The sequence below is a fragment of the Podarcis vaucheri genome, assembly GCF_965113315.1.
Source record: "Podarcis vaucheri genome assembly, chromosome: 11".
Lineage (NCBI taxonomy): Eukaryota > Metazoa > Chordata > Lepidosauria > Squamata > Lacertidae > Podarcis > Podarcis vaucheri.
Window position 1 is genome coordinate 51679727 of NC_138749.1, and position 26338 is coordinate 51706064.

General features: G+C 47.3%; 1 protein-coding gene across 1 annotated transcript in view; it reads left to right on the plus strand.

The window, feature by feature from the left end:
* The first annotated feature begins 20477 nt into the window (after positions 1 to 20477).
* The window catches only part of CHSY3 (chondroitin sulfate synthase 3), a 97400-nt gene continuing 91539 nt past the window's right edge, over positions 20478 to 26338 (plus strand). Inside the window, exon 1 of the mRNA XM_082191565.1 lies at positions 20478 to 21395. Coding sequence (XP_082047691.1) covers positions 20654 to 21395 — 742 coding nt within the window. The 5' untranslated portion in view covers positions 20478 to 20653. The remainder of the gene's footprint in view (positions 21396 to 26338) is intronic.

Here is a 26338-nt window from a genome sequence, read left to right on the forward strand (position 1 = left end):
GCTTTCGGGGGGCGGGGTTTGCCGGAAATCGCACACCTGATGGACCGCCACAGCCAATCGCACGCCAAAATAAAGCGCCAATCGCCCACTCTATTGATGTAGCAGCCAATAGCCAGTGGACATTGCCGTACCCAACCATTGCCCGTCCCACCTCTCCACCATCCGTGTATAAGACGACCCACAGCTTTTAGCACGATTTTCTAATAAAATAACCTCCTCTAATACACATAAAAATACGGTATTTAGTCTACAATCTGAAATTCTCCAACTGCAGTACAGTCCATCTGTTTTCTGAATACACACAGAACCACTCGGCCTCCCCCCCCCCCCGTGAGACTGACCCTTGACATATTTGTGTGTTGTGTGAAAACAACAGCGGTCAGGGTAATTGACTTTGTTTGCACAAGGGGACCATTCTTCAAGGGGAGCGTTGACAGAGCCCATCACACTCCAAATCCATTATCTCTGGGTCTACCTCTTGGGGCGACTCCTGAGGAGGTGTTGCCTTTGGTTTAGTCACTCTGCTCTGACATATCAAAGTGAGCAGAGCAAAAAATGTGGAGCCAAAATGGGAATTCCATAGCAGACCCTGGAGCAGACCCATACACTGAAGGCGTTCGAGAATAATGTACGGTTCAATAATACGCGCCAAGCAAATAATGGTGCTGCTATCTCAACGGCAGGGTAGAAATTAGGTCTCAATCCATGCTAGACTAAAAAAAATAAAAATACTTGATGGACTATATGGAATTGACGGAAATGACTGGCAGAATCCGAGACCAGGGAGAAGAGTTGGTGGAAGAAGATTGGAAGAAATTTAAAGACTATTTGCAGAAATACTGTAAAATTAATGAATGTTAAAATGATGTTGGAATGGAAATAAGTGGTTTTGGTAATAAGGTTAATAAGAATATGCAAATATAGATCGTTATATCGATGGAAATATATAGTTATAATAGGTTAAGATACAGAGCAAAGATAAATGAAAGAGGGTAAGGATTTGCTGAAAGGATTTTGTAAACGGGAATACAAAAAGGGGAGGTGTGAGGAGGTCAAGGAAATAAGTAAATGAGCCTAAAGATATTGAAAAATGGATTTTTTCTTTTTAATTTTTTTCCCTTTTTTTTCAGCCAGCTGTTTTTTGTATTTTGTATTTTCCTTTTTCTCTTTTAGGTCCTCTTTTTGGTGTTTTTCTTGTCATCTTTTTTCTTTTTTTGTGAAATCTGTGTTTATGTGTAATCTTTGGTATAGTTTTCTTGGTTCTTTGAACCTATGTTTGTTGTAAAATTTTAATAAATGTTTTATAAAAATAATAATAAAAAATAAAATAAAAATACTGCAAAGTGTGCCATGGAATTTACAAGACCAATGGAGCATCTCTCTCTCTCTCTCTCTCTCTCTCTCTCTCTCTCTCTCACACACACACACACACACAAATAACTGCTTAACTAGCTCCCTACTTCCAGCCCACTTGTTTTAAAGTAGACTGCAAGCAACGTTTGAAAAAGGAAATGTATTTGTATACATTAGTGAGGTTGGTGGGTGGAGACCAAAAAGCAAAAGTTCTGTAGTTTCCAGGAAAGCAGCCAATGCAGAGCATTTCTTAACAGGGCTTCTTTCTGTCCGTTAGACAGTAGGGATGAAAATCAGGGCTCCTTCCTCCCCTCCAGGGCCGCCGCCTTTAAGGTCATTATTGGCACATTTTAGTTCTGCTGCTGCCATCTAGTGGAAGGTGGGGAAATAGGAAAAGAAGCCACTCGACAGCTTTTTTTCCTAAACTTAATCTGCGTTCCGATCCTGCCACCTAGCGACACAACAGGATCAAAAGTGTTTCCTTTAATAAGGGGTTCATCCAAGAAATGGGTAATTGCTTGCTCTTGTCTCTGTTCGCAGGCTTCCCTTTTTAAAACATACAGACGCAAGCTCTTCAGCTCCCTGCCCTGTCCCAGGAGACCTCAACAACCTTCGGGGTGTCCTGGTTTTTACTTTTTGAAATATGTCAACCCTAAGAGTGGGCACATCACTAAGCACATGGTGCTGGCCACGACCTGTATGCTGAGCAGCATCAGAGTTGGCAAGCAGCTCTGGCAGCCTGTACCAATGCCTGATCTAGAACCTTATTTGTTTAAATAAATATTTATTTGTTTAAGGTATTTCTTTATCGCTTTTACAGTGAACCTCCCAAAGCATTTTTGATTTTTTAAAGAAACAAGGTAGTGCTTTTTTTCTAGAAAAAGAGGTGCTGAAACTCACCACGAACACCTCCCATGTTCTCTTAGAAAGGCAATGGAGCTCACCTGAGAGGTGTCGGAACTGAGTTCCTGTGAGTTCCCACTGAAAAAAAGCCCTGATGACAACGACAACAACAACAACAACAACAACAACAACAACAACAACAACAACCAGCAGAGGATGAAAAGCAGGAAGAGCTGGAAGGATGAATTAAAACATACCAAAAAGCTGAAACAAAGGGCAAATTTTAAAGGATGGCTTTGTTTTAGTTCTTGTATTGTTTCAGAAAATGCACATTACGTAGATTGTCCATTAAATGTGAACAGAATTGCCTTTCTTCCCCATTTCTAATTATAGCTTCTAAACTAGCTCAGGACAGCCCTGTGTACACAGCATTGGTGTAGTTCAAATGTGTGGTGTTATCGTCCATCACTTTAAAGTAGTTCAGGTGTGAGAAATAACTGATATGTCTGAGGCAAGAAGGGGAAAAATCACCACAGAGTGCTGTCCCAGGCACTATCCTAAAGCCCGGCAACTTTTGGTGCTGTTGTGAGAGAGAAAGAGAAGGGGATGTTGTTCCCTTCTGAATATGAAAGCCACCCTGAACGAAACCTAGGGATTTTAAGGGTCTGAGATGAGAGTTTCCCACTGATAATCTGGCAATACTGATTCCCCTCAGGGTCTGTTGTGGCTCATCCTGAATATATTTAGTCAACAGTTTACTTAGCACATTTGTTAAAATCTATTCCATGAGCTTGCCACACCAAATCTACACACCTAAAAGTAAACCGAAAGAGGAGGGACTCCGGCTCATATAAGAACAACAACAACGCCACCCATCTGATTGGATAGCCCCAGCCACTCTGGGTGGTTTCCAACCAATTAAAAGACAGGTGGAATCTACACACATATAGAAATGCTATGAAAATGCTTTTCTAAAAAAAAAAAAAAAGTTTTGGAAAATACTTTGATTTTGGCAGAGCTCACTGTCACCATCTTGTGTCACATTTGTATATTGCACTTTACAACACATTTAAAACGTTTTGTTTGCAGCTGTATAGCCAAGTCCACAGTGAAATATCAAACATTAAAACTTCCCTAAACAGGGCTGCCTTCAGATGTCTTCCAAAAGTTAGATAGTTGTTTATTTTCTTGACATCTGATGGGAGGGCATTTCACAGGGAGGGCACGGCTACAAATTAGGCTCCCTGCCTGCTTCCCTGTAACTTCACTTCTTGCAACGAGGGAACTACAAGAAGGCCCTTGGAGCTGGATCTCATTGTCTGGGGCAAATAGTGGGGGTGAGGACACTTCTCCAGTATAAAGGATCTCATTGGTTCCCTTCCAGCTACACTCAACCAGATTGTAGTTTTCTGATTTATTTATTTTTGTAATAATACTTTCCACGCCCAATGGAAAGGCACTGTGTGGAGCATACAAAAAAAGTTGGCTTGGGTATTGGGCTAGACTGCATTATTGCAGCATTAGTAGGAGTTTGGGGCTTAGATCAGGGTTATAGAACCTATGCCCCTCCAGATGTTGTTGGACTACAACTCCCATCTTCCCCCATCATTGTCCTTGATGGCTAGAGCTTGGAGTTGATGGGTGTTAGAGTCCATTAACGTCAAGAAGACCAGAGACCTCTGACCCCTGGCTTTCCTTTCCCTCCTGATCTTATTCTAACTCCTTTACCAGAGAAGACCTGCAACCAAGAAGTGGTCATTTTTCATCGACTCCTGAATTTTGAAGTGTACACCTCTCCTTCCTAGAGTGACTGAAAGTGGACTTTGTATGTGGACTTTGTATGTTCCTAGAGGCTACATCAGTGATGTATGGAAGTGAGAGCTAGACCATAAAGAAGGCTGAACGCCGAAGAATTGATGCTTTTGAGTTATGGTGCTGGAGGAGACTCTTGAGAGTCCCATGGACTGCAAGAAGATCAAACCTCTCCATTCTGAAGGAAATCAGCCCTGAGTGCTCACTGGAAGGACAGATCCTGAAGCTGAGGCTCCAATACTTTGGCCACCTCATGAGAAGAGAAGACTCCCTGGAAAAGACCCTGATGTTGGGAAAGATGGAGGGCACAAGGAGAAGGGGACGACAGAGGACGAGATGGTTGGACAGTGTTCTCGAAGCTACCAGCATGAGTTTGACCCAACTGCGGGAGGCAGTGGAAGACAGGAGTGCCTGGCGTGCTCTGGCCCATGGGGACACGACTGAACGACTAAACAACAAGAGGCTAAGGAATACACAGAACAGCAAGGAACAAGAGGAAGCATTTGTCTCTAAACAGGTCACACTGTGGGTCTACCTTCTGTTTTTAAAATGAGAGAAGCCTGTAAGTCAACCCCTCTGTTTTAGAGTCCTTTCCTCCACTCCCGGGAATTATCTTTATTACATTGCATGTTCCAGAGCTGAACTCTGGTATTAAAGCAGGTTTCATAGCTCACCCCTTGGCTGAAAATCAGCCCTGGCTCAGTCACAGATCCAGATCTGGACAGAAGTGAGAACAAACATCTGCCAACATTCAGTGCTTAGGCAAAGGAGTTGGTAAGAATGGAGGAATGAATGGGCAGTGAAAGAGAGAGAAACCTCCTGCCAGTAACATTGATTATATGTGCCTGTTTTACAATGAAATTAGGGATCAGCAAGAAACCCCAGTCAATCTTATGGCAAGAATCCAACCCCAGGGGTGTGTTGAAATAACAGTCGGTGCACAACAATAAATGCATTCATTTATGAAAGTTTTACAAAAGATCTATGTCCTTTTTGTTTCTCCCCAGAGATGTTCCCATGTGTTTATTTCAGCATTTAAAAATATTATTGGCCTAGAGCCCCCAAAGTAAGGGCTTTTTTATTTTGCCAAAGAGAGGAGACTCTTGCTGGAAGAAATCCCTGCTCCTAAGAGCTTTTTAATGTCCTTGCTCAATTTGTGCTGGCTAAATTACACAAGAAGGCAGCGAACACAAGTTAATGCTTTCAAGTACTCTAATGGAATGTCCAGTAACTAACCTCATGAAATATAGCTGTCAGGGAACTGACATCAGAGGAAAGGGAGGTGGTAGGGCTCCCAGAGACTGGGAGAGAGTCAGCAGCTAAAGCAGGGACAAGGAGGGGGAGCGAGGGGTCTCTGGAGGAGGATCTCAGTAATGCTGAGAGAGACGCAGCAGCCCAGGCAGGAAACAGCAGGGGAGAGAAAGGGGTGAGAGACACTTCCAGCGAAAATAGCGGGGAGGTGTCAGAAGCAACTGCAGGGAGACCCATGCTTCGCCGGAAGCTGCCACGTCGTGAGTCCAGGAGACGCGTTTCCGTTAAGGAACTTCTTTGCTGGAAGCGCTTCCGCAGGCAGCCACTGTCAGACTCTACTAGTGACTAGAGCAGACATGTCTGAGGAGCTCTGTCACACACAGAGGTTTGTGGGGCCGCACAAACTCTGAAGGGGCACAATTTTAAGCACAAGCAGCTAATCATCCCCTGACAGCAGTCTGACAGTCTCTGTACGCTGCCTGTGCAGGAGAAAGCATCATGAGCAACCCAGCCGGAACCGGAGAGGCAGGGGTTGGAGCTGGTCCAAGCTTGGAAGAAAGGTATCAAGCTCTGGAGGTCCAACTTGCGCTGCAGACGGCGAGGCTCGAGGAGAGAAGGGCTCAGGATGCTGACAAAAAGGGGAGAACCACTCAGTTCCCCAGAAAGGTACCAGGATTGGTGCAGAAGTTTGGGGGGGACCCCAAGGATTACCATGCCTTTAGGACTGAGATGCAATATGCCCTGAATGTGCAGTTTGATGAGTTCCCTGATGAGGAATCGCGAGTTGCTTTCGTAATTGGGCATCTTGAGAAGGGGGCGCGGGACTGGGTTCGACCCCTGATGGCAACGCACAACGATATCCTAAAGGACACTATGAAATTCTTTCGTGCAATGGATATCATGTTTTCCAGCGATATTGAGGAAGGGGTGGTGCGCAGACAGCTAATGGCTTGCAAGCAGGGAAGGAGATCTGTCCGTGAGTACTGGACTGAATTTACCATGCTGATTCACAGATTGGGGTGGGATTTATCGGCAGCACCCATTCAGATGCTATTTGAAGAAGGTCTTTCTTCAGCTGTGAAAGACGAGCTGGCCAGGAGCCCCAGGGCGGTGTCTATGGATCAGCTGACCAAATCTGCGCTGACCATTGGAGCGCGCCAGGAGGCAAGAGCCTTGGAGAGGCGGGAAGGGAGAGGGGAACGTTGGAAGGAGTTACGCATTCCAGACATTCCTGAGCCAGCTTTCCCGCCGGCAGAGCCGATGGAAATCGGAACAGCCCGCGCGCGCGCAGTTTCAAAGCCCAGTGAGGGGGCGAAGAAGGAGGGAAAGGGAGCCCGGAAATGCTATCTCTGCCAACAGCCAGGCCACTTTGCCAGAGTCTGCCCCCAGAGGAAGGAATGGCAAGGGATGGTGGGAGCAGTTGAGGGGGAAGAGCAGGGAGAAACGGAGCAGGTAAAAGCCAACGCCTGGTTGCCAACGTCAGGGCACTGCAGCCAGGCCAAAGAGCAGTGAAAGTGCCCGTGCCAGAAGCTCCTCGACCTGCTCTAGTGATTGAAGTGTCGCTAGAGCTGCAAAATGGACACCCCCTAAAAATAAAGGCGCTGTTGGACTCAGGCAGCTCCTGCAATTTTATGAGCAAGGAGTTTGCTGCTGAACATCAGATACAGACTATCCCTTTAAGCAACCCCCTGCAGGTGACCACGATCGATGGCAGGGAACTGTTGGGAGGAGGAGTTAGCTTGCAGACCGTCCCAATGATAATGAGGGTGGCAAGGCACACAGAACTGATAGCGTTTAATGTGGCCACCTTGGGAGGCGCTCCCATTATTTTGGGAATGAGCTGGCTAGCCTTACATGATCCGCTGGTGGGCTGGCATCAAAGAGTGGTTTCCTTCGGTTCAGCACATTGCTTAGAACACTGCAGGGGGGAAAAGGGGTCAGCAGGGGCCCAAGCCACCCTAGCAGGGACTGAAGTAATGGGGAAGGGGAAGGTGCCACCACAGTATGCTGATCTCAGCGACGTGTTCAGCGAGAAGGAAGCTGACCAACTACCCCCGCATAGGCCCTTTGATTGCCAGATCAATTTACTCCCTGGAGCACAGCTTCCTGTAGGCAAGTTGTATGCCATGTCAGACAGGGAAATGCAGGAGTTGCGAGCGTTCATTGACAAGAACCTGAAGAGAGGCTTCATCAGAGAGTCCAAGGCAGCGGGGGGTAGCCCAGTGTTTTTTGTGGGGAAAAAAAACACGGACAAGCCGAGGCTGGTATGTGACTTTCGGCGCCTAAATGCAGTGACAGAGCCGGCGGCTTTTCCTATGCCCAGGATTGATGATATTTTGACCAGGGTGCGAAAAGGAAAGATTTTTACAAAGCTGGACCTAAGGGGGGCGTACAACCTGATACGTATAAGGAAAGGGGATGAATGGAAGACCACCATGTTCACCCCTTTGGGGGCATTTGAATACCTCGTTATGCCTTTTGGATTACAAACAGGCTCCGCGTGTTTTCAAGCCTTCATGAACCACGTACTGGGGCCTTTGCTCTACAAGAATTGCGTGGCCTTCTTAGATGACGTGTTGGTGTATTCGGAGAATGAGGAGCAACATGTGAGAGACGTCAGAGAAGTGTTGAGCAGGCTGCAAGCCAACAGACTGTGGGTGAAACTGGAGAAGTGTCAGTTTCATACCAAGGAGGTGGAATTTCTGGGGTACCGCTTGTCAGACAAGGGGTTGGCCATGGACCCCGGCAAGGTTCAAGCGGTGCTGGAATGGAAAACACCCAAGACCAAGAAGGATGTGCAGAGGTTCCTAGGGTTTGGAAACTTTTATCGTAAGTTCATCCGAAACTTCGCCCACCTGACGGCGCCCATCACGGACTGTCTCAGCAGTAAAAAGAAGTTTGTTTGGACGGGGGAGGCGGAGCGAGCGTTTGAGGAACTGAAAAGGGCCTTCGCCTCTGATGAACAACTTCTACATGTGGATTTACAAAAAAAGCTGAGGGTCGAAACAGACGCTTCTGACAGAGCCATAGGGGCGGTGCTTCTTCTGCAGCCGGGGAAGGAGGGGTCAGAGTGGCGACCGTGTGCCTTCTTTTCGCGAAAGCTGAACAAATCTGAGAGGAACTACACGGTGTACGACCGGGAACTTCTTGCGATTCATGAGGCCTTCCGGAGATGGAGGCACCTGCTAATTGGTGCACAACAGAAGGTGCAAGTGTGCACGGACCATAAGAATCTAGAGTATTGGAGAACTGCGCGAGTGCTCAACCAACGGCAGTTGAGATGGGCCCAGGAGTTCTCCAAATTTAACTTTGAGATTTGTTACGTACCAGGCCCGGAGAACGTTAGGGCGGACGCTCTCTCACGCAAACCTGAATATTTGGAGGGAGAGGGTGCACCCGAAGAGACCCATGTCATTCCCGAGGACCGCTGGGTGTGTGGGGCGGCATTGGTGGGGCAAAGGGAACTGGTAGAGGGAACGGTGCAGGATGAATACGCCCAGGACAAACTCAGGGGTCTCAGGAGGGAGGGAGACAAACCCGGGGGTTTTGAGGAGAGAGATGGGGCGTTGTACTACAAGGGAGCGTTATACATACCTGAAGGGGAATTGAGGGAAAAGGTACTCAAGCAACTGCACGATAGCCCCACAGCAGGGCATTTTGGGCAACACAAAACCATGTGGCTGGTTAGCAGGGAATTCTGGTGGCCCAAGGTCAGGGAAGATGTGCGGGAATATGTGAGAGGGTGTGACCGATGCCAACGAGCCAAGGGGGAGAGGCGGGCACCGGCAGGTTTATTAGAACCACTACCCACGCCGGAAAGGCCATGGGAGGCAGTGGCAATAGATTTCATGACTGATCTGCCCAGGTCCAAAGGGAAAACAGCCATCATGGTTGTGGTAGACCTGTTAACCAAGATGGCCCACTTTATAGCCTGCTCACATGCGGTCACAGCGGAAGAAACCGCTAAATTGTTTGTGGAAAATGTGTTTAGGCTGCATGGCGCCCCCTTGAGGGTGGTTTCTGACCGAGGGAAACAATTTACTTCCAGGTTCTGGAGGAAGCTCATGAGCTTATTGCATGTAGAGGTGAATTTCTCTACTGCCCGTCATCCAGAAACCAACGGGCAGGCGGAAAGAGCTAATGGTGTCCTCCAGCAATATTTGAGGTGTTATGTGAATGACAGAGAGAATGATTGGGTGGAGAAGCTGGCGTTGGCAGAATTTGCCTACAACAATGCAGAGAACGTGTCCACGGGGATGAGCCCTTTTTTGGCTAATCACGGGTGTCATCCCCGAGCCTTCCCAGGGGGGGAAGGGGAGAACTGGAGCGTTCCAGCCGCAGAACAGTTCGTTGAAGAAATGGAAGCGATCCATCGCCAGCTCCAACTTAATTTAAACAGGGCGAAGGAGGAATATAAGAGGCAGGCAGACAAAACCAGAAGGGAAGGGGAAAGCATTAGGGTGGGGGACCAGGTGTGGCTGTCCACCCAAGGGTTACCATTTAAAGGAGGTTGTAAGAAGTTAAGACCCAAAAGACTGGGCCCATTTGAAGTCACGCAACAGGTCAACCCAGTGGCTTTCAGACTCAGGTTACCGAACCACATGAAGTTGCACCCAGTGTTCCACAGGTCGTTGCTGTCACCGTATATAGGGGACAGAGAGGGGAGGGTCAATAGGGGACCAGCTATGGAGGAAAAAGAACACAGCTACCATGTAGCGGAGATTCTCGATTCCAGGTGGAAGGGAGAGCAAGTAGAGTATTTGGTAATGTGGGAAGGGGAGCCGGAGTCGGAAAACACCTGGGTCAGGGCAGAGGATGTAGATGACGAGGTTTTGATTGAAACTTTTCATCAGAGATTCCCTCGTAAACCCCAGCCAGTGGCGAGGTTCCGGAGGGAATACTTCGCCACCACCGACGAAGAAGAAGAGTTGGAGGGGTTCTCTGATTCCGAGGTGGAGGAGGATTCAGCGAGTCGGAACGAAGACCGATGGAGGGAAATGTTCGAGACGTCTGAAGATGAAGAGGATTCTTTTCGGGGTTTCAGCTCCTCACCGCCCAGAGGAGAGAGTAGGGGCGGGGGAGAAGGGGGCCCTGGAGGGGAGGTGGATGTCAGGGAACTGACATCAGAGGAAAGGGAGGTGGTAGGGCTCCCAGAGACTGGGAGAGAGTCAGCAGCTAAAGCAGGGACAAGGAGGGGGAGCGAGGGGTCTCTGGAGGAGGATCTCAGTAATGCTGAGAGAGACGCAGCAGCCCAGGCAGGAAACAGCAGGGGAGAGAAAGGGGTGAGAGACACTTCCAGCGAAAATAGCGGGGAGGTGTCAGAAGCAACTGCAGGGAGACCCATGCTTCGCCGGAAGCTGCCACGTCGTGAGTCCAGGAGACGCGTTTCCGTTAAGGAACTTCTTTGCTGGAAGCGCTTCCGCAGGCAGCCACTGTCAGACTCTACTAGTGACTAGAGCAGACATGTCTGAGGAGCTCTGTCACACACAGAGGTTTGTGGGGCCGCACAAACTCTGAAGGGGCACAATTTTAAGCACAAGCAGCTAATCATCCCCTGACAATAGCAATACAGCGGCTTGTGGTGTCTTCCTAGTAAAATGATTCCTTACCTTTATAAATAAGAATGCCTGTGCTGAGAAAGAGGACGAGCCTAAACGCATCCAGAAAAGGCCGCTGCAGCCACAATATTGCTTCACAAGGTGGTGCAGTTACACTTTAGACTGCATCTATTGTTCTTCTGCGAGGTAGAATTTTACTCAATCTGCATTTTAAAGCAAACCAGCTTAATTTGCAGTTCCTAAACTTGTATACAAATTTGATTGCATGCTTCTCTGAACTTTTCAATGCAGTTTTTTTTTAAGTGTAAAAAATTTGTATTTTATAGGAAAATGCATAATTTAAGGGGGAGGTATAGGAAAATGTTTATTTTAGAGGGGGAAATGTGCTTTTTAGGAGAAAACACATACAATTTGATGTACTTTTTTAAATGCTGCAGAAAATGGGATGGAAGAGGCTTGTTCAATGTACGTAAAACACCTAATTTGGCTAATTAAAGAGTCTATCGCCTTTTAAACTGTGTGTGTTTTGGTTTGCTACCATGTTATGTAATTTGTGTTTTTATATTACAAACACCCCTGTGATCCTTGAAGGGCAGTACAGAATAAATAATAATACTACTGCTAATATACAAAGCAGGATGTGTCCATCCTTATCTTCTCTAAGCCTATAAAACATGGGTAGGCAAACTAAGGCCCAGGGGCCAGATCCATCCCAATTGCCTTTTAAATCTGGCCCGTGCACGGTCCGGGAATCAGTGTGTTTTTACATCACTAGAATGTGTCCTTTTATTTAAAATGCATCTCTGGGGTATTTGTGGGGCATAGGAATTTTTCAGAATATAGCCTAGCCCCCCACAAGGTCTGAGGGACAGTGGACCAGCCCCCTGCTGAAAAAGTTTGCTGAGCCCTGCCACAAAACATGCAGGAAAACCTGGCCTTACAAGTTTACCCTCTCCAGATATCACAGGCTGTTGTGTTATTAATGTTTGCAATCTATTCTATGGGCCGGAAATGCAATCAGAACAACTGATTTCTTTAGCTGTACTTAATCAAAGTGGATGGTACTTTAGAAAATGAAACATTCATTGAAGGGTGCAAACCTGAAACCATCTACTCAAGAGTTGCCAATGAGCTACTTTCCCATAGGCATTTCTTAGATTATGAATATTTACTAGGGCTGCAATCCAAACTCTAATACCAGTGACTTAGGACATGAATTTCAGGCTTGTTGTAAAAGAAACAAGCAGCTATTCAGTTATTGATCCACCCCCCTTTTTATCTTAAGAAAGTCTGTTCCATGTGATTTATTGTGCCTGCTCTGGATAGGGTGGCATTCCCTTTAAATATCAGGTGCGGTATCAGAATTACTGCTTACCTAAAGCAGCGTTTACGCGGGTGGCACTGTGGTCTAAACCACAGAGCCTCTTGGGCTTGCCGATCAGAAGTTCGACGAGGTGAGCTCCTGTTGCTCGGTCCCTGCTCCTGCCAACCTAGCAATTCAAAAGCACATCAAAGTGCAAGTAGATGAATAGGTACAACTCCGGCGGGAAGGTAAACAGTGTTTCGCCAGAAGCGGCTTAGTCATGCTGGCCACATGACCCGGAAGCTGCACGCTGGCTCCCTTGGCCAATAAAGCGAGATGAGCACCGCAACCCGTAGAGTTGGCCACAACTGGACCTAATGGTCAGGGGTCCCTTTACCTTTAATACCATTGCAGTGTTGAGGTTGTAAACATAACCCCCTAACTAGGAAGTAAGTCCAACGAAGAAACATACATATGATGTGCTGTGAATCAATGGTTTTATGAAGTATGGAAGCTTCTCATCCTTCAGAAGCCCTCACATAAAATCAAAGGAAAAATGGGCCATTTTAAACATAAATATCTCCTTCTAATGTGGACTCTTTGCCTAACTGACATAGTCAGGGATCAGGGGTCCCTTTACCTTTACCTAAAGTACTGTTGATGATCGATTCATAGGTAGTATCAATCACAGTATCATTCTTCACCTGATTGCTCCAAGTCATGTTCCACCCTCCACCCTCTCCGCATGGCATTAATAATATGAAAGAGGAATTGGGCATGCACACTCACCCACTTCCATCCCCTTCCCAGTTATCCTCAGTGAGCTAGAGGGCAACTGTCTGCAGTGGGGAGCTTGCATGAAAGTCAGGGTTCGAAAATGAGCAAGCAGCCTACCTGTATAGAAGGAGGCTACCTGCTACAGATTTGCCTCCCAACTTGTGGATGATTATGACTGGGAATGCAAGAGAGGAGTAGAGTTAGCAGGCTTGCCCACATATCCCCCTCTATGTTTTTAACACCACAGGGAGGGAGGAACCTCAGAATGGGGCTTGTAATTGGTCCCCTCAGGTCCTGAATCCCTGGCTTACCTGGCAGCAAGTCAGTACATCAAGTCTCCGGTCCAGGCTCAATCCAAAGTCCAAACTGAAGCACAGTCCCACAGAAATCTTGGAGCAGGCAAGCTGAAGTCCATCAACTTGGGTAATTCAGCAGACATAGCAGCTCAGCTCTTACCCTGCATGCTGATTGCAGCATCTGGGCTTGATGAGGTATATGACCCTCACCTGCTCCCAGCTTACTCCAGCTGAGGAATCACATACCTCCTCCCAGAGCTAGCAAGCCCCACCTGACCAGCTAGTGGGCCCTTACCTGCATCTGCCTCTTAAAGGTAAAGGGACCCCTGACCATTAGGTACAGTCGTGGCTGACTCTGGGGTTGCGGTGCTCATCTCGCTTTATTGGCCAAGGGAGCCGGCATACAGTTTCCGGGTCATGTGGCCAGCATGACTAAGCCTCCTCTGGCGAACCAGAGCAGACTTTGATACTATTGATCTACTACTTTGATACTATTGATCTACTACTGAATAAATCCCAGAGGCTAGAGATAGCTGATAGGCCATTTCTTGTATACTCCTGCAATGTTAGAACCTCTTCCTCCTTTTGTTATCATGTTGTGAGCTTGGGGTGGGAATCAGTTTGTCTGATGCCTGAGCCCTTTATAATTTCTGGGCTCCTGAATCCAGAAAGGTTTTAAAATCCAATGGAGGTTTCCATTGTTGAACTAGCCAAGCAAGTTTCTTATTGGGATAATGGAGGTAGGTGCCACCTAAGTGCCATCATTAGATTAACAAAAGAAGTTGCTCTATGCCAGAGGAAAAATGGGTGGCCCTTCTCCCCATCACCTGGCTGGTAGGTAGAATGACAATAGCCTGGAGTTGTGTGTAAGCTGAGCTGGAAGCAAGCTGCAGGCAGAAGCTGAGAGATTTGATTTGATTTCTATGCCGCTTTTTATTAGAAAGAACCCCCAATTGGCTTACAACCTGTTTGTACCAAGCTTGGATCCTAGAACAATAGCATCTTTTCCTGCAAGCCAATCAGTTGTTGCATTCTAGGATCCTTCCTAGAATGCAACAACTGATTGGCTTGCAGGAAAAGATCAATCAGGCTTCAGGAGGAAGTTAATCAGCCTATTAGGCTGGTAGGATCATAGAATGCAACAACTGATTGGCTAGCAGGAAAAGACCAATCAGGCTCCAGGAGGGAAGCAGAATCAGCCAATCAGACGGGACTCATTGTGTAAATAATGTATATAAAAGCCTGAGGTTTGGGGGGCAATTCAATCACTGTTTTACAAGCTGCAATAAAGTGCATGAAATCACTACAGGACTCCGAGTATATTTCACAAACAATAAATAACAATAGCATAATCAGAGAGAGAGAGATATATATGTTTGATTCCAAGGCTGTGACTATGGGAGAAGACCTTTTGGTGTGTCAATGCTGTGAGCCCCTCCATCTTAGGCATAGGTTGTATATATGTGTAAATATATATATCATAAAGACACCACAGTCTCCCCTGTCCCTCATTCCAAGGAAACCAAACCCTGATAAGTGTCTGGAACCCCTGGAAACTTGCACTGCTTGGATTTTGGGATGTAACAATATGTATGAAACCACAGGCTAAGAAATTACTCTCAATTACTAACCAAGACATATGTGGAAAGGTTGAAAGAGCTGGGTAAGTTTAGCCTGGAAAAAGGGAGATTGAGAGGAGATATGACAGCCATCTTCAAATATCTCAAGGGCTGCCTTGTGGAAGATGGAGCAAGCTTGTTTTCTCCTGCTCTGGATGGTAGGACTCAAACCAATGGCTTCAAGTTACAAAGAAAGAGATCCAGACTAAACGTCAGGAAGAACTTTCTGGCAGTAAGAGCTGTTCAGCAGTGGAACGGTCTACCTCGGGAGGCTGTGGGCTCTCCTTCCTTGGAGGTTTTTAAGCAGAGGCTGGGTGGATGCTTTAGCTGAGATTCCTGCATTGCATGGAGTTGGAGAAGATGCTGCTTGGGGTCCCTTCTAACTCTACAATTCTAAGTAGGTGTGTGAGTGTCTTAAGCAGGGGTCATGCTTTTCGTGTGTACAGGTAAATGTACAGGTTGCCCCCCTTAATGGAACGCTAAGCCCAAACCATGGATTAACCTAGGGGTCAGCATACGTTTTCAGCAGGGGGCCAGTCCACTGTCCCTCAGACCTTGTGGGGGGCCGGATTACATTTTGAAAAGAAGAAGAAGAAGAAGAAGAAGAAGAAGAAGAAGAAGAAGCAAGATTACCACAAGGTGACTGCTTACCTGTGTCTTGCGAGCAGCAGGGGCTGGCGGTGGTGGTGGTGGAGGGATGATGAGCGGTGAGCGAAAGGGCTCCAGAGAGGGGCTGCTTAAAATGGCGGCCGCTCGAACACTGCTGCTGTTGCTGGCACCAACAAAGCCCAGCCCCCTTCCTCCTCTAGGCAGGGCAGGGAGAAGCCAGGAAGAGGGAGGGAGGAGCCGCCGCCGCCGCCGCTGCCGCTGGATGAGGGAGAGGGAAAGAACACACATGCTGGCGATCCACACGGCGATTCTCGGATCGTCCATGGGCTGGATCTAGAAGGCAATTTGGCCTGATCTGGCCCAAGAACCTTAGTTTGCCTACCCCGGTCTTAAGCTTCCCCTTCTTTCATCCCTAAAACAATGCCAGAGGGAGAGTGAATGTGGCACAGGCATGCAACATTCAGACTCATGTGCATCTTATGTATCTTTTTTTTTTTTAGTACAAGGTCCTCTTATAGGCTTTACTGCACACTGTTTGTACAGTTTCTGCTCAGTAATTTTAGTGCCTGTTGAGATGAAATTAGTACAGTTCTCTGCCCCCTACACATCCTGCTGTTGCCCTCCAGCCCTTTCCACAGTTTCATTTGACAGTTTCATTTTATAGGAAGCATAAAACAACCTAATAAATTCAATTGCCCAAATGCTGTCTCTTTCGCCTTGCTGTCCTGAAGTCTGCCGGGCTGTTAGCATTATCCAGTGACCATGGCTCTGTTTGCTGCTTTGGTCCAATCCTTCTTTCTTCCTCTGCTCCCAAGCCCCAGAGGTAGTATTGTTTCCCCACTCTCCCCTATGAAAGTATATCATCATCATCAAACCTTTATTGGCATCACATACAAACATTCAGAATAAATAGGCCAGTGCGATCTTGTTGTCATTTCAACAGTACTGTACAGTCATTTGCCAAAGGGAAGAAGAGGCGAGCAATCTATTTCATCTCTGTGGGTCTCCAGCAAGGGCAGGATCCTGTAGCGTACTTCGGCAGCAAAAAAAAAAAACAAAAAAAAAATAACCAAATAGAGGAACTTAGCTACTGTCTTGGTGAGCTCTTGGTCTCTCCCCTGTAATAAGAAGTGTATAACCTCTGTCTATGGTTTCCACATTGGGATACATAGATGGTCTAAGAATTGTTGGCGGAGATCATCATACCTTTTACATTTAAAGGCCATGTGAGCTAGAGTTTCCACCAGGTGGGCATCACATGGGCAGATCCTATCTCCCTCTGCCATACCTGCAAACCTACCCTAAAGGAGGTTAGAAGGATTAGAATTGAACGTAACCAGCGAAAAAGCCCTTCTTTATTGCAGGTTAAACAAACATTGTAAATAATTAAGGTTAAATTCCTGCTCCCAAGAGAGTGGAAAATAAAGAGGGGAACATGTTTTTTCCGCAGCTGAGATGAGTATATGCAAGCATTATTTATCTCCTGTCCCACCACAAAGGTGCCAGTGCAAGAGTAGCATTTACACACACACACACACACCAACCATTGTCACTGTAACATTGCACATGCCTGCAGTGTCTCTATGCCATACTATACTTTTTAGTTTTGGTTGGTCAACATTCTACAGGGCTGCAAGTACTTATGCTCTCTCCTTCTTTGCTCTGTGAAACCACACAGTGGTTGGGTTTCAAAACAGTGAGCGGCAAAGCCTCAAGCTGTTGGGAAGCTACAACTTCTCCCCTAGAAGCTCTTTCCTCCAATTCCCTGGCATGTGTGGACTGGCTGATGTGTCTTCCTGACCCTTTCCCCGATGCCTGTGGTTACTCCATGGCTATACAGTGGTACCTTGGGTTAAGAACTTAATTCCTTCTGGAGGTCCGTTCTTAACCTGAAGCTGTTCTTAACCTGAGGTACCACTTTAGCTAATGGGGCCTCCTGCTGCTGCCACACCACCACTGTGTGATTTCTGTTCTCATCCTGAAGCAAAGTTCTTAACCCAAGGTACTATTTCTGGGTTAGTGGAGTCTGTAACCTGAAGCGTCTGTCACCCGAGGTACCACTGTATTCAGAAGCCCCCTGTTACTATATTGCATGTCCCAGGACTAATCCTTGCTTTGAAAACAGGATCTGGTGCTGTCCCTTGGCCCAAATCAGTGGCGTAGCGTGGGGGGTGCAGGGGGGCCCGGCCGCACTGGGCGCAACATCTGGGGGCGCGCGCTCGCACTCGCAACTCTCTGCCCCTACCTGGCTCACTCACTCTCTCTCACTGCAGTGCTGGCTGTGCGAATCCGATCCGAGCTGCCGGTTCGCCACCCACTGTGGAGGGGGAGGGTGCCAGGCGTGCGGTGCGGAGCGGAGCGGAGAGAGAGCGAGGGAGGGACTATCTGGGGGAGGGACAGTGCAGCGGCCGCCCAGCGCACCGCTGAGCGCGGGAGAGAACCATACCAGACCAGACCAGGCAGCAGCAAGAAGAAGCTGGCAGCGGCGGCAGATTAGGGATTAGGGGGCACAAATTACTTGCCTTGCCCCGGGTGCTGACAACCCACGCTACGCCGCTGGCCCAAATTAAAACGAAAGTAAATGCTAGCCATTTACATACTCATAAGGAATACAACGACGCAGGTGGCGCTGTTGGTTAAACCACAGAGCCTAGGACTTGCCGACCAGAAGGTCAGTGGTTTGTATCCCTGAGACGGAGTGAGCTCCTGTTGCTTGGTCCCTGCTCCTGCCAACCTAGGAGTTTGAAAGCATGTCAAAGTGCAAGTAGATAAATAGGTACCGCTCCAGCGAGAAGGTAAATGGTATTTCTGTGCGCTGCTCTGGTTCGCCAGAAGGAGCTTAGTCATGCTGGCCACATGACCCAGAAGCTGTCTGCGGACAAACGCCAGCTCCCTCGGCCAGTAAAGCGAGATAAGCGCCGCAACCCCGGAGTCGGTCACAACTGGACCTAATGGTCAGGGGTTCCTTTACCTTTAAGGCATATAATCACCACTACAGTCACAATCTGTTTCAGAGTCAATTGTTCCTTCTTCCCAGAGAAGCATGATATTACCCTTCCATAAAGAGAAACAAGGGATCTCTTTTCTCTTCTAGCTTCAATCCCAGGTAGAGCTGGGAAGGACTCAGAGAAATGTTGGAGGGTATGGGGTACGTTTCTCATGTAGATCTGTGCAGAAGACAGCAGTACGCATTATCTGTTCTCCCAATACGGAGTTGCCATATATCAAGAGGTAAAAATCCAGCAATCACCCATAAAGTAGTTGAGCTTATTTTGGGCACCCACTCACCCCCTGGCCAGCTGCCAAGTCCAAGCTGCCCACACCCTTGTCGCAACCCGAACCCCCAAAATCCCAAACATTTGCTATAAAAGGTAAAAATACCCCCAGGTGGGCAGGTAGGCCCCCAATGGAGGACATGTCTGTGATTTCCTGAATGTATGGCAACCCTAAATAATTCCCACAGCGCTGTCTTGTGCCTGCTCAGGAGTAAGAGACATTGAGTTCAGTGGGAGTCATTCCCAAGTGCCTTCTGAGGCCTCAATACCCAGATTTTTTTTCTTTTGCCATCAGGGCAAGTTGGCTTTAAAAGGTGATGAACTTGCCATATTTCAAAAAGTGAAAATCTGGACAGAAAAGTTGTTGAGCTTTTGTTTTTTTGGGGGGTGGGGTGGGGGTGGGGTGGAGTTGCTGAGGTTTTCTGTCTGTTTGTTTTGATTGGCTAAAACACTTCAGCTTTTTTTTTACAGTTTTGTCCAAAGTTATTTAACTTTTTTTGGGGGGGGGATAAAGTTGTTGGGTTTTGTTTGTTGTTTTGTTGAGCACAAGATAGAAATGAGGCATGGGAAAGACTGTGGATGTATGGGTATAAAATCTACAGCATGCATATGAAAATGTTATACAAATGCTATCTAACACCAAGTAGATTGGCAAAAATGTATAGGTCAAAGTTGCATATGTGTTGGAAGTGAGACGGGATATGCAGGGGTCAGCAAACTTTTTCAGCAGGGGGCTGGTCCACTGCCCCTCAGACCGAGGGGCTGGACTATATTTTGGGAAGGAAAAAAAATGAATGAATTATGCATTTTAAATAAAAGGACACATTCTACTCATGTAAAAACATGCTGATTCCTGGACCACCATGGGCTGGATTTAGAAGGCAATTGGGCTGGATCTGGCCCCTGGGCCTTAGCTTGCCTACCCACGGGATAGAAGGTACCTTTTTTCATATGTGGTAGTATTGTAATAAGGTTACAGCTTACTGGGAAATGATATATAATGAATTGAAAAATATGTTTAAGATAAAATTTATAAAAAAACACACCAGAAGCTTTTGTTTTGGGAATTATGGGATCAGAGTTACCTAAAAGATATAGAAATTTATTTATGTATGCAACCACTGCTGCAAGAATGACATTTGCCCCAAAATGGAAAGAAGTCCTGACGGAAGAAGAATGGCTACAGAAATTAAAGGGATATGCAGAAATGGTGAAATTTACCTGAAGAGTAAGAAATTCAGATGGCAACCCACGGATTATAACTATAACTATAGGGGATGAAATGAACCTTGGAAGGAGGAGGAGGGAAGAAACTGAAGATAGAGAATAGGATGGGAAATGTTTGTAGTGAGACGTAAAAATGGAAAACTCAATAGAAACTCTCTCTCTATATATAAAAAAATGAAATGAAATTTAATAATAATCCCGGACGCGAGGCGAATTGCTGGACGTGTCCTGGAAAACACGGACGTATGGCAGGCCGGGGAATTCTGAACCGATTCCCTTGCGGAGAGGCGGTTGCGGAGGAGTCTCGTGGAGCAGCAACCCCCCCCCCCGTGGGAGTGGCGCCGGCTGTAGCCGCTCCTTCCTGAGGGAGGCGCTCGGAATCCACGGCCGGCGGCGCAGAGCGAGGCGGCGCCGGCCTCCTTGCCCGGCTCCAGCAGCAGCAGCAGCAGCAGCAACAGCAGCGACCGCTCGTTCGCTGGCTGCTGCTTCTTCTTCTTCTGCCGCCCTTGCGCGGAGGAGGCCGGGCCGTGGGAGGGGCCGCCGCCGCACAGGTGCCGCCGCCGCCGCCAGCGAAGCCCGACGTGTGCCTCCGCGGCGCCGGCGGCGGGAGAGAAGTTTCGCTCGGAGCCGCCGCCGCCTTCTCTGCCTCAGCTGCGCGCCGAGAAGCGGACTCTGTGGTGACGGCGACGAGGCGGCGGCCGCGGGACCCTCGGCTCGCCTCCCCAGCGCCATGGCCGCGCGCTCCCGGCGCCCGTGGCTCAGCGTGGCGCTGGGGCTGGTGCTGGGCTTCACCGTCGCCTCGTGGCTCGTCGCGCCCAAAGTGGCCGAGCTGAGCGAGAGGAAAAGGCGAGGCGGCGGAGGAGGCGGCGGCGGCGTGAGTTCCGCCGGGGCGGGCGTCGTCGTCGGCGGCCGCCTCTGCGCTTTCTACGACCGCGCGGACAAGAGGCAGCTGCGCCCTGAGGCGGCTGAAGGGGAGAAGCAGAGGCGGGAACCGGAGGGCCAGCCCGCGCCCGCTTTCGCCGTGGCAGAAGGAGACCCGTCGCCCCCGCCGCCGCCTCTGGAGGCGGAGGAGGAGGAGGAAGAAGACGAGGAAGAAGGCGCCGGGCGCCACGGCAGCAGCAGCCACAACGGCAGCGGGGACTACGCGGGCGCGCCGGGCTGCGCGCCCCGCGGCCGCTTCCTCTACGTCGGGGTGATGACCGCGCAGAAGTACCTGGGCAGCCGCGCGCTGGCGGCGCAGCGGACGTGGGCCGCCTCCATCCCCGGCCGCGTGGAGTTCTTCTCCAGCCAAGGCTCGGTGCCTCCGGCCGCCTCGAGGGGGGAGCGGCCGCTGCCCGTGGTCGCCTTGCCCGGCGTGGACGACTCGTACCCGCCGCAGAAGAAGTCCTTCATGATGCTCAAGTACATGCACGACCACTACCTGGACGCCTACGAGTGGTTCATGCGCGCCGACGACGACGTCTACATCAAAGGTGAAAAGGGGAGGGATGGAGAGGGGCGCCCTGTTTCACAAAGTAAAAGCCAGGGCACCCCAAAAGTTGTTGAGTTGTGTTTTTTTAGGAAGACCTGAAATTGATGAGCTTCTTTATAAAGGAAACCCCCAAAAGTTGTTGGGTTTTTTTAAGACAAAACCCAAAAGTTGCTGAGCTTCCACCCAAAAATGATTTTTTGATTGACTTCGGAAATCGCCCCCCCCAAGTCAATTCTGCCTTTGAAATCTCAGTAGTGTCTTTGAAAATCTAGACATATGGCTGCCCCATATTTTTATGAACATGAAATTTATAATGCAAGTTGTATGTTCTTTGGAGCAAGTGTGAAGTAGATTTGTCGTTTGGCCTGCTAAATGATGCTCAAGCTGTGTGCAGTGTTAAAACATCTGAACGTATGGCAGCCCTGTGGATGGATGGCGGGGCTGAAGTTTTTAAGCGTTTTTAAGCGTTTTTAAGCTCTGAACAACCGTGTGAGGTATGGTGAAACAAGGCGGACCTGAGCATGGGCAGAGTGCATGGGCGCACCACTGAGAAAGTCTCAGTAGATGCCTGCATGTGTAAAACTAGACCACCAGACCTTCTGGTGTAGAGACTTGATGCCACTCATTTTAGGAGTTGTTCTGGAGTGGTGTCTTACACGCGTCCTGCAATCCTGAGTGTTAGGGCAGTGATGTGCCCCACTGACCTCAGTGCAAACATGAATAAGATTGTGCTGCAGCCCATAGGTGCTGGTGCCCTGGGTGCCCGAGCACCCACCAAATTCCCCATGAAGGGGTTGGTCAAATTTCAGTGCCAGGGCCATTCACTCCATGGCAACCTACAAGTGATTAAGAGTAGCACCTATCCTATTCAGGCCCTTTCTCTGGTTGGCTTACCTTGCAGAGTTGTCAAAAAGGGACACACTGAGATGTATTTCATTTTTTGCAAAGCTGAGTTTGTTGCATCAGGTTTCAACAAGTTGGTTAGAATCTCAGGTGCTTTGGGTAGCTTTCTGCTGCATCCTACCTGCAATAAATAACTTGGAAAGTTATGCCATTTAATGACCCCTTTTTAAAACAGAAGTGAGTGTGGCAGCGTGGCTGGCTTCCTAGATCTCTAGTGGTTTTGTTGAGCACATGCCTGCCTATGCAGGTCCCTGCCCCACCTTCCAAACTCCAGGACTTTGCTTAGACCTGTCAGTGTTTGTCAGAGTTTTAGGCTCTGTTTTTCCTCTGGCCGAGAGCCCATCTTGTGGAAGAATCTTAAGTCACCTGTAGAGTGGGATGAAAACAAACAAAGCCAGTCTTCCCTCTGGCCTTAATTGATAGAAATACACACATTCACTTATTATTTCTACAAATTTGGAGTTTTACCTGCATTAAAATATTATCAAGAGCGGTGATGTTCACAGTCAATGTTCTGAAGTACTGTACTCACAGAAACTGTGACTTGCTTGAAAGTGTGATGGGAGACCTGTGGCAACAACCAGGAAGCTTCAGGACTATTTTGTTGTGTATTATTATTAGACTATTATAAAAGTTATACTGGTAGAAGGTGGATGAGTTGGATTTCTTCCTAGCAGTATACGCAGTCTGATGTGGTATTTAATTGCATGAAAGCTTTTATGGTTTGCAGCTTGTTAAGGATTTGCAGGTTTGTGATGAGTTCCAGCAGAACAGCTGGAATCCAGTGCTTAAGTATAAAGACCAACCAGTTTATTGTCTCAGAAAGTTTTGCAAAGTGAAGCTGGAAGTGGACAGAGAAAGTTGTAGGATGCATATACATTGTTGTGACAGGCTGAAGGGAAGAGAAGTGAACAAGGCAAGAGGTTGAAAGTGCAAGGAATAATTCATGCCAATAACTGGGTGTAAAACAAGATTATGATGCCTCATTCATACATAATCTATTCTCTTTTTTTAGATTTAGAAAGCATAGCCAATATTTTCGTACTCAGCCACATGTAAACATTTCTTTAATGCCATTAACAACAAATACTGGAATTATCCTTCAATTCTTTGCTTATTTTCAAGATCACTTGGCATGTTGTGCGAGTGACATGTTGAGATCCTGGTGTCCATAGCTCTGTGGGCAGTGCAGAAAGGAGCATGTTTTTCAGAAGTAATGTGCTTGTCAGCATAATAGTTTCCTCCATCCATAAGTAGTAAGAAATGTTGATAACATTTACTCTTAGAAATAAGATTGAAGTGTTCACTTCAGTCCCTAATGTGGTTTAAAAGTTCTTAGTTTCACTTAAGTAACTGTTTATGTGTTACAGAGGCAGCAAATGGTCAAAGTGTGATCATTCAGATGTTATCTGTTTCATATTTCTGCATTGCACTGGTTACCAGTGTTGTTCTTTAGTTGGAACTTTCTTTAAGTTACAAGGCAAAAGGAATTGACTCAAGACTTTTCAAGGAATATCAATATTAGTTATGGAACCAAGGCATCTTTTTGCTCAACTATGCCCCTTAGTGATCTCTGTGACCAACTGGGAATATAGCCTTCTAGGAACACAATCACAGTTCAATATGTCTTGGGCTGCAACCCTAGACTCATTTACTGGTAGTAAAGCACATAGAACCTAGTGGAACTTACATCTGAGTTAATCATGAGATAACAAAAAGGTGCTGGAACCTGTCAAATGTTGTCCAAACATAATTGTTCTCTGGCCTCTCCAGTAAAAATAAATAATCCTCCCTGAGCCCCCGTCAGGGGAAAAGGACGGGAGATAAACAAACAATCTAGTTTACATGTTGTGAAATAAAATGCTAGGGAGATGTTAATTTAGGGTTGCTAGGAATTCAACATTGTTGTTTTTTAGTATGCTACAATTGAATTTCTTGCATCACTCAGCTTTGCAACCTAAGGGTGGCAGTCCATCCTCATCTTACCCTTTGTAAGTATACAGGTAGCATTACATGTTGGTTATCCATTGCTGTCCTTTTAAACTTAGGCACTGGAATGCAAACGCTTTGTTTCTTTAATGACTTTAAATATCCCCCCCCCCCAATTTTAAAATGTAAGGAAGATAAAAGTAAAAAATTGTAAAGTATATGTTATGTTGTTGCTTAATTCAGTGCGTTTTTGTTGTTGTTCACAATCTTCCCCCCTCTTCAGGTCTTAATAGAGATAGGCAACTTGTCACATTCCTGGTCTGGGTTTGCAGCAGGGCATTGTGGAAAACCTTTATACGGATTCATCAGGACAGAATCTGCATGCATAAGTACCCTCCCTTTGTGCACATTGCTGATGTACTTCCAGGTGCACATCTCTACGTGCATTAGGATACTTACCTGAGCCCCACTGAGGTGGATGGATGTGTCGCTTGTTGCAAATGGGAATGCAAGTCCTTTGACTACAGCTGGCTTTGGGCTACTGACAGTATATATGTTTTATTATTGTAAATCCAGAGAGTATGTTCTTGAGTGGAGAAATTTTAAAGCAGTGCCCAAGGTTTTGCAGTACTTCCTTAAGAAACTCAAGTCCATTGATTTCATTGGGTATGTTCTGAGTATGGCTAAGGTTGGACGTCACACACTGTTATTATGTAGCAAATAATGGTCAATATTACCAGTGATGTTAAGAGACTGTGAAAATTGGTAATGAAGTGGATCAATCTGAGTTACACTGCAAAAAGAATAAAAATCATTTAATTTGTGCATTGTGATAATCTCTCTCTCTCTCTCTAAACAAACTGTGTGTCCTCATATGAAATGGCCTTCGTTACAAGTTTCAGTTTTCAAGTTAACATATTCAGCCATGGAAGTGCAGGGGAACATGTACTTATTGATGGTTCAAATTGCTTTCTACACTAGGGCTAAACTTTTAAAAAATGTTAATAAACTCAGCCAGATGGGCGGGGTATAAATAATAAATTATTATTATTATTATTACTTTGATACATAACATTGGACTCTGCAGCTGCTTTTGAAATTTGCCAGGTGCTAGGCACATATTGTACCTGGCTATCAGTCAATTGTGACCAAGTGAAGATGTCCGGGCGCCAGAATGATGCCTGACGTCTCCACCATCTGGAGGTACATGCCTGGAGATCCTTGGCTCTAGTTGAGGCCAGCCTAACTTCTCTGTGGCCTGGGACCTTCAAGATGTTTTTATTTGAAGACCGTAAGTTTCTCTGTGGGGCATACCAGGAGAGGCGGTCCCGTAGGTACGAGGGTCCTAGGCCGTACAGGGCTTTAAAGGTTAAAACCAGCACCTTAAACCTGATCCTGTACTCCACCGGGAGCCAGTGCAGCTGGTATAGCACCGGGTGAATGTGATCTTGGAGCGAAGACCTCGTAAGGAGTCTCGCTGCAGCATTCTGCACCCGCTGGAGTTTCTGGGTCAGTCTCAAGGGCAGCCCCACGTAGAGCGAGTTACAATAATCCAGTCTGGAGGTGACCGTCGCGTGGATCACAGTGGCTAGGTCAGGGCGAGAGAGGTAAGGAGCCAACTGCTTAGCTTGGCGGAGATGGAAAAATGCCGCCTTTGTTATAGCTGCAATCTGCGCCTCCATGGAAAGGGAGGTGTCAAAGATTACACCCAAACTCTTAACGGACGGTGCCTTTGGTTAACAACCTCTGGTTAAGAACTTTGCTGCAGGATGAGAACAGAAATCGGGCGGCGGTAGCGGGAGGCCCCATTAGCTAAAGTGGTCCCTCAGGTTAAGAAAGTTTCAGGTTAAGAACAGACCTCCAGAATGAATTAAGTTCTTAACCCAAGGTACCACTGTATTGAAAAATAGACTTTTGAGGCATCTTGCCCAAAAATGGCAACCAGGCATTCCATTTTGGCAACTGTAACTCTGGTTTAAGGAGCCACTTGGTGCCTAGAGTATATACAGTATCTGAGTTTATAACACTGCTCTGCAACAGTGACGTTGTGGTAGCCTGCAACAGAATCAAAAGAGGAATGGAGGAAGCTGCCTTATACTGAGTCAAACCATC